Source organism: Neospora caninum, chromosome X (assembly GCF_000208865.1).
Source record: "Neospora caninum Liverpool complete genome, chromosome X".
NCBI lineage: Eukaryota > Apicomplexa > Conoidasida > Eucoccidiorida > Sarcocystidae > Neospora > Neospora caninum.
This window is the reverse complement of record NC_018396.1, coordinates 4,507,331-4,518,013: the sequence shown is the minus strand read 5'-3', so window position 1 is coordinate 4,518,013 and position 10,683 is coordinate 4,507,331. Positions and strand designations below refer to the sequence as shown.

General features: G+C 54.4%; 1 protein-coding gene across 1 annotated transcript in view; it reads left to right on the top strand.

The window, feature by feature from the left end:
• NCLIV_049930 (conserved hypothetical protein) overlaps positions 1-10,340 on the top strand; it is a gene marked incomplete at both ends in the record, with an annotated part of 13,509 nt that extends 3,169 nt beyond the window's left edge. Inside the window, 12 exons of the mRNA XM_003884545.1 lie at positions 1-80; positions 623-706; positions 1,052-1,107; positions 1,634-1,760; positions 2,354-2,843; positions 3,299-3,394; positions 3,872-3,932; positions 4,518-5,535; positions 6,802-6,995; positions 7,501-7,651; positions 8,080-9,095; positions 9,618-10,340. The exon at positions 1-80 is cut by the window's left edge and continues 58 nt beyond it. Of these exons, the coding sequence (XP_003884594.1) occupies positions 1-80; positions 623-706; positions 1,052-1,107; positions 1,634-1,760; positions 2,354-2,843; positions 3,299-3,394; positions 3,872-3,932; positions 4,518-5,535; positions 6,802-6,995; positions 7,501-7,651; positions 8,080-9,095; positions 9,618-10,340 (4,096 nt within the window). The remainder of the gene's footprint in view (positions 81-622; positions 707-1,051; positions 1,108-1,633; positions 1,761-2,353; positions 2,844-3,298; positions 3,395-3,871; positions 3,933-4,517; positions 5,536-6,801; positions 6,996-7,500; positions 7,652-8,079; positions 9,096-9,617) is intronic.
• Positions 10,341-10,683: the final 343 nt, after the last annotated feature.

Genomic DNA, 10,683 nt, shown 5'->3' with positions numbered 1-10,683 from the left:
CTACGAGGGTCAGTGGAAGGCGGGCGTGAGGCATGGCACAGGTCACATGGAATGGACCAATCTGAACACTCAGTATGCCGGTGAGTTTCGCGAGAGCCCGCAGAAGTCGCCTCGTTCCAGAAGTGCTGCACTCGAGCCGGGCACCTTTAAACGCTCCTTCACTGCCTTTCGTTCTGTCGGACTGATTCTGGGCTTCCTTTCTAAGCATTGACGCCGGACTGCTGATACAAAAAAATAAACGCATAAAGGAGCACCAGAGGTCCGGGCTGTCGGTGGGGAGTCTGGACGAACGCTCTGAATAACACACATGTGGCGTAATCCACTTTGGGCGGGGGCCTTGCATGCATCCGTCTGCTTTCATCCTCACAGCGACCGCGAGAAACAGAACGGCGCTTTCTCCCACTGTACAGCTCTCCAGTTACGGGCGCATGCTCTGCTGGATAAGTACAGGTAGACAAGGATGTGTGTAGGCGCATGCGTCTGTACTGCCGAGATCTATGTCTATATAAATAGAGAGGCTTGGAAAGATAGGCTTCTGTCTCCTGCGTCTCTTGGAATTCCACACCCTGTCGCGGTGGAGAGCAGTGCCGAGAGTGGATACGTTTTTTGCGGATATTTCCAGGCGAGTGGAACGAAGGCCTTCCTCATGGCTGGGGCGTTCAGGCGTGGACACAAGGAAACTCCGCAGAGAGCAGTGCAGAGAGCGGTACGACCTTCGCAGGAAAAGACGCGAATGCACCGAAGGGTTACGCAGACACCGTTGCAGCGAAGAAGTAAAGCAGGACACGAAGAGGACATCTACGCTAGAGACGCATTAAATGTTCCATTCTGGCGTCGCGAGGTTCGCCTCATCACCTCCCAATAGGATCCTACGAGCTTACAGATGTGTCTGATTGACACGCGTGGCCATTCGACGTTTCTCACGTCCCAGAAAGCGAAGAACGAACGTGGTTTCTCTTTCGTCTCTCGCCGTTGCTCCCAATAACGAAAACCCTCCGGTTTGCGATGCCCCTCCGATCTCTGAGCTTCTTCCTGTCGCGTGTTCCCGTAGACGAGGACGTGGCCGAGAGTCAGTTGCGACTGAATCGCTATGAGGGGCAGTTCAAGGTGAGCACGGCAGTTGGTCCTTTTCGTTGCATTCCCTGTCGTGGGCAAGGCAAAGTTTTCTTGTTTCGACCCTTTTCCGAGACAGGGGTGAATGCAGAGAAAACCCGAGAAAACAGGGGTTTCGGAATGTTGCATACGCATTCACACAACCCGCCGGGGCCTCGCCGACTTTCCACGCGAAACCATTTCACGAATCGACTCTCTCTAGGTTGCCGAACCGCTTTGTTTCTTGCATACGCCTGTCCCCGCCGTAACTGGAGCCTTCCATCTCGTCCTCGCTTTTTCTTCCTCTTCCTCCCCCCCCTTCGTTCATCTTCGCTCTCGATCCACTCTAAGGAGTCCGAGCAGATGTACGCTGTTTTTTGCACAGCCGCGAGCGTCCTGGAGACTTCGCCTATCCAGTGAAATCGGCTTGCCGTTCTTTCCCCTTTCCTCTCTCGCCTTTCTCTGCTCATTGCTTTCATGTTGCTTTCCTTCTTCCCGCGTTCTTTCCTCGCTTTTTTTCGGCTTCTGCGACTATCCTAAGAACGGCGTCAGAGAAGGATTTGGTCTTTTCTGGTACGCGAACGGGAGTCGATACGAAGGCTGCTGGCGTAACAACAAAAAGCACGGCCGAGCCCACTACGTCAACGAAGCAGGCTGCGTGCATGAAGGTGAGGGGAGTGGCGAGGAAAGAAGGTGTTGTGCGTGGCTGAACGACAGGAGACAGATCTCGGCTCGAACAACGCTGAAGGCAAGCGTATGGGGCCCAAAAAGCGTATACCAAAGTTTCGCCACTGCTCTGGCCTTTCCTTTGTTGGAGATATCTTCTTTCCCCACATGCCCAGGTGCGTGGGTGGATGTAATGGTAAACCGTCGAGGGGCGAAGAAACAGAAACCAACCTGGTGTCGGTCGACACATTTCACAGAGCCGCTCCGCACTTTCCCCTTCCCCCCGTCGCTCTTGCGCCCCTCATCTCGACACCGCCCTTCTGTCCGCACAGAGCGGCTTTCGCGCGAAGGCCAGACGTGAGAGGAGGAGACATGAGAGAAGAACGCCACACAAACTGTGGTGATACACGCAACTGCAGATCCGCACATCCACACTCTATCTATATCATAGACACTTCTCTCTGTATCCATGTGTATCTTTTTGGGCTGCGATTGATGAGGCTGTGGGGATCGCCACGGTTCCTTCACAGGTGAGGCCTTCCACGTCGAGCCTGTGCGTTTCTCTTCTTCTCCTGTATTTTTTGTTTGCCCCCAGCTCTCTTTGAGAACGATCGGATCGTCAGCGTCAGTCAGCGGTTCACTGCTCAAGAGGGCAGCCTCAAGTCGCTGTCTTTGTCTTCTTCCAGTGTGTCCAGAAAGCCGTTTTTCCCCCTCCCGAGTTCGTTTGGAACGTCGTGTCTCTCCCCTTCTTTCCCGTCGGGAACCGCGCAGAGGAATCTTTTTTCCACCGTTGCCACGAGTTCGGCGAGAATGCTCGTCTCCCTCGACGACATTTTCCTCCTTGAGTTGTGTCGAACCCCCGAGCGTCAGCCTCGCCCTTCTTCGACAAAAAACGCAAGGAGCATAGAGAATTCTCCACGGTGTCCGGAGGCAACGAATGAGTCTGCCTGCGACTGCAGCGGAACCAGGGAACGCGGCGCCAAACGAGGGACCAGCTGGGACGCCGAGCTTAAGATGGTGAACTCGCTCAGTTCACAGGAAGAGGCGGAGCGATCGCTCTGTGGAACGTACAAGTGGATTCTGCGGTAGGTTGCAGACGAACAAATTGCGAGATGCAACCGTCTTGAAACGAACAACGGAGAGGAGAGAGGAGCTGCAACGTGCATGGAAAGTGTGTGCGCTGTGGCGCTAGAAAATACACGCGAAACATGCACTCAAAACTGCTTAGGTGTGCATGCGGTTGTCTCTGCGGTTAGAAGAAACCAGCGGCGCCTCCCACCCTGGCGCCATCTCTTGCGATTGCAATTCGCCTCTCACGCTCTCAAATTACACTCCCTCAGAGGCTCCATCTTTTTCATAACCTTCACGGACGTAGGTATCTACTTGCATATATATATATATATATATATATATATACTTACATATATATGTCTACTTACATATATATATATATATATATATATATACACACGTGATTGTGGACAGAAGCTCAACGGCGTCCAGATTGATCGAAACTTCGTTTTGCGTTTGCCTTTTCCAGAAACCTCAAGACGCTTCGGCGCGCTTACGCGCTTTATCGCAGAATTGCACGCTTTCCGGGACAGGATCCTCTATCTATGTCTTTCCTTCAATTCTGGTGAGGTCCTTTCCGCCGTCACGGACGAAGAACACTTGCCCGTAGAGGAAAGGAACATTTCGTGTGGGTAAACGTTGCGCGCCCTACTTCACGGATGACAACTAATGTATGTATATAAAAGATACATCGATAGATATGTGGATGCCTTAATGGAAAAAGGATTTGAGTATGTGCGTATATCGTGTACCTGTGCATATGTTCATTTTTTCCGCAAGGCCGGCTTTGCGCATGGTTCTCTTTGGTGTATTGTTCCAGTCGGTTCCACTGTTCAAAACCGAGGAAAAGGAGAAGCGCCGATCCAGGTTAACGAGCGGCCAATTCGGACGCTGTCTGGACACTGGAAACAGTCCTTTGCTCCAGAGACGCTGGACGCGTTCTTTTTTTCGGACCTGATGACTGGTTTTTCTGGGTCTCTTTCTGGTCTCGTGCGCTTTCGGCCATTTTCCCCTTTGTGTGTCCTCCCTTCTTTTCTGCCAGGATTCTCGCGGCGGATGCACGGCTTCTCGGAGCAGATAGACCCCTGAGCCGGGTTCTCAGGGTACGAAGGGAACCGGATGCGTCTGTGGCAAACAGTAGAAGGGATGTGTGTGTCTCGGTGCTCGGAAGGAAGGAGGTGATTGTGTCTGCTCCATTGCGCCGATCGGGTTCAAAAGGTGGAACAAAGATCGAGAGAGAGTCGCAAGCGATCCACGCTCGCGTCTGTAGGAAAGCGCAGAGAGGGTACCTGTAATCATTTGGAGTACAGAGGTTGCAACTGAAAACCCGGCGTAGACGCCATAATCGTCCTCGCGCTCCTTTTCTACCAGCAATGCATCTTTTCCGTCCATACGTCTGCACAAAGAAGAAAACGGCACCGGGTTGCTGAACCGCACAAAAACCATTCAGTTTTGCCTCCGTGTTTCGGAGTGTGACGCCCTAGAACGCCTACGCCGATAAACTTCGTTGCCTTCTAGCAAATGCGCCGATCTCTACGCATCGAAAGACCGTTTTCCGTGCGCCACAACCTGTGTAGCAGCGCCGCTCTTCCAGTCGCCTTCATGCCTTCACGCTCTGCTGGTCCCCTGACCCTCAGTCGTCCTCCTGGTTCGTCCTCTCTCTGTCCCGCTCTCCTCCGCTGCCTCAGGCTCTCGAGGTGGCGACGCAGTTCGCACCTACTCCGTCGGACTGTTTGAATTTCGCAAAAAGGAACATCCCCTCTCTGGATTTTGATCCCTCCCCGGCAGCTGAGTCTTCGGGCGACGCACGGACTCTTACGCTTTCCACGGACGCTGCAAACAGGAGTGTCTCTTCAGAGGCAGCCTCGGGCCTTTTAGCGTGCGCGGGGAACGGGACTGAGACGGAGGGGGTCGACGACTCTGGAGCAAAACAGTGTCGAAAAGATCTTGGAGAAACGATCGGCGACAGCAGCGGCGGAGGGGCCGGAAACCGTTGTTTTGCTCTCAACAAGGGGAGTGTTGGAACCAGGAAAAGTGATGGGTTTCTCTCTGGCTTCGGTTCCGACACGGCTGCCTCGCTTTCGCAGCCAGATGCAGGCTCGTTGTCTTTGAGAGAGCAATCCACACTCACACTTGCGCACGCGCTCGGGACGCCGGAATTCGAGGTTGTGGAACGAAGGCCTTTGCTCCTCTCTTCCTTTCTGCGGAGTCTCGTTCTTCTTGCCCAAGACCAGCTTCTTCACGAAGAAGCAGTGAACGACAACGCTGCGGCGCTGACCCCCTCGGGCTGTTTTCCGGCACCGAAAAAGTCTCTAGACCTCGCGCTCTCCAGCTTTACTGTCTCTCTGCTGCAATTCTATGAAACGTGCTCCAGCAACGTGGGGGGAGGGAGCAGAAAAGGAAGTCTCTGTAGTCCTGCAATGCGGAGAAACAGCAGCGTGTGCAGTCGCAGCGGTCGAAAGCGAAGCAGCAGCCTCGCCAGCAGGCGGAGCAGCCTCAGCCGAAAAATGGCATCTCCACACACGTTTAAGTCGCCCTCTCTAGACGCCTTCAAACCTTTCACGGACCCCGATGTCCTTCAAGCCTTTGCACCGTTGCGGCCATTCCTCGCTCGTAACTTCGCCCTCGTGCCGATCGACGCTCGACCGGCCTGCACATGTGAACCGGAGCGGCCAGGCAACTCCAGCGAAAAGCTGAAAGGGGAAGGTTAGACTCATGTCTCGCCTGTCCCTCAACAGCGAGGGAAATCCACTTCTCATATGCCTTGTCCACGGTCTTGTTTCAGAGAAACACCCAACAAAGGCACGCCTAGATGTGTGGATAGGTGCCTATGTATCTGCTGCTGCATGTCGTTCCCTGGTTGCCTTCGCCGGTAGCTTTGGAGACCGCTGCGCCGGCAGCGAGCGCCGCGTCCTATCGGGTAACATAGGTTGCGAGCTGACGCGACGCTGTGTTTCCGTGAAACTGGGCTTTTTCGGCCGTCTTCTGCTTGTTTGACTTCGAAGGTTTCGACAAGGCCGGGCCTTCGCATTCGTCCGTCTTAACGAGTGAAACAAGCGATGTAATTCCACACGCAACGCTGGCGAGAGGTCCTCGTATGACAGGATCGGTCTACCTCCAAGACTTGCTTTCGATGTTGCGGGTAAGCCGGGACGTGGACTGGATCGGCCAGGCTTCGCCGTGTCGCCCCTCCTTTCTCTTGTTCTGTTTTGCGTCTCTATGCTGCGCATTCGTTCCCCGGATTCCTCCGTTTCCTCTTCTTCGGGATCACGCGCCAGTTCCGGACCTTCCCGGACGCGCGAAACAGGGAATACACTGCGCTGTGGCAAGAGATAGAGGTTCCCTTTCCTGTAACTGACTCTCCCTTCGGCGGCTATTGTAGTTTGTGAAGGAACCCGGGGGCGAGAGGAACTCGTTCGTCTGTAGGAATCCGTTGCTACCGGTTTCTTCCACAGAACAGAGAGAGTCGAAATGGTGGTCCACACGCAAGGGCGTATTTATCTCTATCCGTTTTGCAGCGCTGGGGGCTCTTAGTATCGTCCGAAGAGAAAGAAGCAGCAAGACAGCTGTTGTCTTTAGATCCCTCTCCTGCTGCACCAGAAGAAGGTAGGCGCTCCGCGCAGAACTCCACACATAACACGAACCCCCTCGCCCTAAACGTTCACGGCGCCTCTCTGAGGCGTATCTCTGTCTCTTTTTTCTCTGACAAACACGACTAAATCATGGTTTTCGTGCGCTGGAAGCCGTAGCTGAGGTACCTCCTCAAAACGAGAATCGCGCAAATCTCGACTGGTCTCTTGTCTGAAAGCGTGCGGAATGCTGTACGATTTCAAGTTGCACATCTCTCAGCTTTGCCGCCCCCACAAGGTTGCTGAACAGCGTTCCAGAAGCGCGTTGAATGTGTCCCGTGTAAGCCAGGCAGGTCTATGCTCCATGTGTATGCTGGATCTGTTTCGTTTTTTCTTCTGCTAGAACAGCCGCCCCACACGACGGAACAGCAAGGTGCTCAACCCACCGACCTGGGGCCCGCGTCTGGGGCTCCGTCGCCACCGTCAGGGCGACCGGTGCGAGGCGCAAACGCGGAGACACTTGCGGCCGGCTGCCGAACCTCTGAGAAATCCCGACGACGGCTTAGTGCAGCCCCTGGACCTTCAGACGCAAAGGCGGTGAGGCGGTGAAGGGGGGAATCCAGGAGAAAACGCGCTGCAGCGACTATGACGTTCTGGAGTGCTACGCAAAAGAAGATCCGGGCACGCAAACGTATCTTTTTTGTCCCGTGTCGACGATGGTGAACGCTTCTCCTCAAATCTGAGAAAGACGGCGAAAAGGAGCCGGCACACATGCATGTGCGCGCCTATCCGAGGAAGAAAGCAAAACATGTCTTGCCCACCTCTACTTCCTACGCCGAGAGAAAAGCCGGCGCGGGTGTATGCGTCAGGGGGTCCGCCGATCAGACGACAAGGACTGTCTCTGCTTGAGGATCGAATCTTCTGCACGTCTGAACGCGTTTGCATATCTCGTTCCGCCTATGCGTGCCAGTCGGATTAGGAGATAAGTTCCGCAAAAAACAGAAAGGCTGTATACAGGCACGCATTTTGAAAGACAGAAGAGGCGGACTTCGTCTCCGCTTTTTTTCCATCAACCGTTGCGGCTCTGCTGTCTCTCGTCCAGAAAAACCAAGCCGCGCGACCGGCCCCGGCGGCTCCGGACCCCGAGCCGGTCGCGCCTCCAAAGGAGACAGAAGGCCTTACGAACCACCAGACGTCAGGAACTCCCGGCACAGAGCCAAAGGAGACATGCGAAGAAGAAAGACGAAATCCAAGTGAGGGGGCTGCGGCCACATGCACGCTCGTAGTCGTTTTGGGGCAGTCCTCACTGGTAGCCATACAATGGGACAAGAGAGGAAGAACAAAGAAGCGCACGCACAGGCGCTTCGAGACGTGTGTGGAGCCAGGTGAAGCAAGCTGAAAGAAGAGGACCACGACATAGCTCGTCTTCGGTTTGGAAGGAGACCGTTCTATATATATATATATATATATATATATATATATATATAACTACAGGCTCACATGCTCAGGCCGACGCACAAATGCGTGTGTCTTTCCTAGACGGGACTTCCACATCCAAAAAGCGCAAACATTAACAAGTATTGCATTTTTGGCGGTGTTTCAGCGTTTTGTATGTATTCCAGTGATTCGCGTTTTCTGTGTGACTGTTGTTCTTGCGCCCTATCGTCCGCTGTTTCTCCAGTCTCCCTTAGGTCGCTCTTGGGCGATGCGTTCAAGGGCACTTCTCTGGCCGTGACTCCTCTCGAGGTTCTGTACTTTCTGTTCCATTTCCTGCCGGAGTTCCAAGACCAAGAGGAAGCTCTTGCAGCTTTTCATGAGCTTCGGGAAGAAAAGAAGAAGCGGCGACTCCAGAAAGCGACGAAGTCGCCCTCGGCGTTAGACGCCGTTTCGAACGATGCTACGCCCGCGTCGCGTCCTCTCGTCTCTCCACGGCCAGGTGGCTTCTATCCTCGGCAAGGAAATCATGATTTCGAAGAGCCTCAAGTTGCGCCTCTCGCGGAGTCTCCCCCCACGCATGCGCCTCTAGGTCCGAAGCTGAAACCGGTTACCTCAGATCCAAAACGCGGCGGCAAAGACGGGAAATCCGCCTCTGCCCGCCCCGCAGGTGGCCGCCGACCTCTCGGCTCTGAGGCGTTCAGTCCTTCGTCTCCGCAAGGCAGCAGAAGGGAAGAAAAACACGAGGGGAAATCGCGACTTGAGAACTCAGGCAGAAGACGGACGGGTCCTCGCGTCACAATCACGAACGTTCCCAGCGTCATCCTGGAGGAGAACGCCCATGACTCGTCCCCTTCATCACGGCGGGGATGCGATAAACCAGAGAGTCTCGGCCACAGCGTCGGCGCGGATCCGTACAGCGGCTGTTCTAAAGACTTCGCGAGTGGGAAATCCGAACCGAAGAACGCAAATGCGATCCGGGGCACAACTCTGGAGGGACAGAGTGGCGCCCCTCTGACGGGGACAGAGGAAACCCGTCGCGAGGTGTCGGATTTCAGAAGCAACGAGCGTCCACTGAAAACTCAGGCGTTAGGAAAGCAAAACTGGCCACGGCCGTTTGCCACAGCAGCGATCGAAAAGAGCTACCGCAAACAGCTCCGGAAAATCCTCGGGAAACGATCCTCGTCCTGGATGGATCTCGCCTACCGGGAGGTGACTGCCATCGAGGTGATGGTGGTGCTCCTCAAAATCGTCGAGTTCAAGGTAACGGAGATTCTGGAAAAATCTGGTGCGGAAAAAGCGACGGCAAAGGAAAAAGAGAAACGTGAGAGAACAGCTGCGCGGAAGAAACGATGTGAGCCGAGGAGAGGAATAGGTGACGCTGTCGCGGAGTGAAGTGACGAGGCCAAGCTCTCAAGCCTGCGACAGTGTGCTTCATCAGAGTAGACGCACAACGCGTCGTTCGCACCTGAGTATCCTCACACGCTGCCGAAAAAGCTTTAGCCAGCTCGTGGTTGTATAGGAGACGGGGCAAAAGGCGGCGTTGTCTTGTTGAACCGAATGAACATCTACACACGGCGATATGCATATACGTGAGTTGGACCCGCGGAACTTTTCCCTAGGCTGCTTGACTCCTCGACTTGGATCGTAAATCTGCGTAAATGAGAAATTCAGTCAACTGCTTCGTTTCCTTGGCTCGCGGAGCCTCGCTGCCTTCCTCCCTTCGTATTTTTCCTCTCTCTCTTTGCGTGTGTGCGTGTGTTGCCTGGGGTGACTGCCTCTCAGACACCTGCCTGCCTGGCGGCGCACTTGCCGCTCTCTGTCCGTCTGTCGATCCTCGTCTCGGCGATAGCCGCACACGAGATGGCGCGAAACGCCTCTGCCGACAGCGGTTCACAGAAGTGCTGGCCTCGCCCGTCACTGAAGAATCACCCTTTTGCTCCCCTCTTGAGTCTTCTTTCTTCACAAGAGTCGTCCGACCTGCCTGTACACCTCGCGTCCTTCATCTCACAAACTCCGGAGCACGTCCCGCCCAAGAGTCCGGAGCGAGACGGCGACGCGCGCGTCGAACCTGCCTTCCAAGATTTCCTTTCTCAAAAGAGTGTTGCAATGCCACTCGCACCTTCTGCGCAGCAAAACAATCAGCTCTTTGCAATCGTACCCCCTACAGGGCGTGCTTTGTCGCCTATTGCCCGGTCGCCAAGCGCGACAGACAAGCGGAGTGAGTTGGCCTCGGGTGCCGTCAACGACGCGGCGATTTCTTCTGAAAGCGGTGAACGGGAATCCTCAATCTCTTTTTTCTGGGAGGGTTTCGACACCACTCAGTGCCTACCCCGAATCTGTGAAGGGAAAGAATGTGGGAAGTTCGCGGTACTGGACGCACCGCTTGTGTACGTCGAGAGCGAAGACGACCAATCGAAAGAGGGAAAAGAGATCGGTGTCGGAGACGACACGAGTCCCTCAGAGCAAAGTGGCTCAGACCGAGACGAGACGTCTGAAAATACTTAAGCTTTCCACTTCGTTTCCAGTGGAAAATGACAGGTGTTTCGGTTTTGTCGCTCTGCCGCCCACGGGGGAACGAAAACGACAACGCAGGAAAATCCATCAGTTGTGAGTCATCAAACCTTGACGCTGGCTGCAGGCCAATCGCTTGAAGTTGCCATCTTCGGACCTTCTCACTCTCGCGTGAAGCGCCAGAGCCGACACCTAGTCTCTCTTTATCAACCTCCACAACTCAACAAAGAGACATATATATATATATATATCGATAGATATATGTCTGTGCATATATATATCATGCATAGAGGGAGCAGCCTACCTCGCTGGCTGCATTCGTACAGGAAATGTTTAT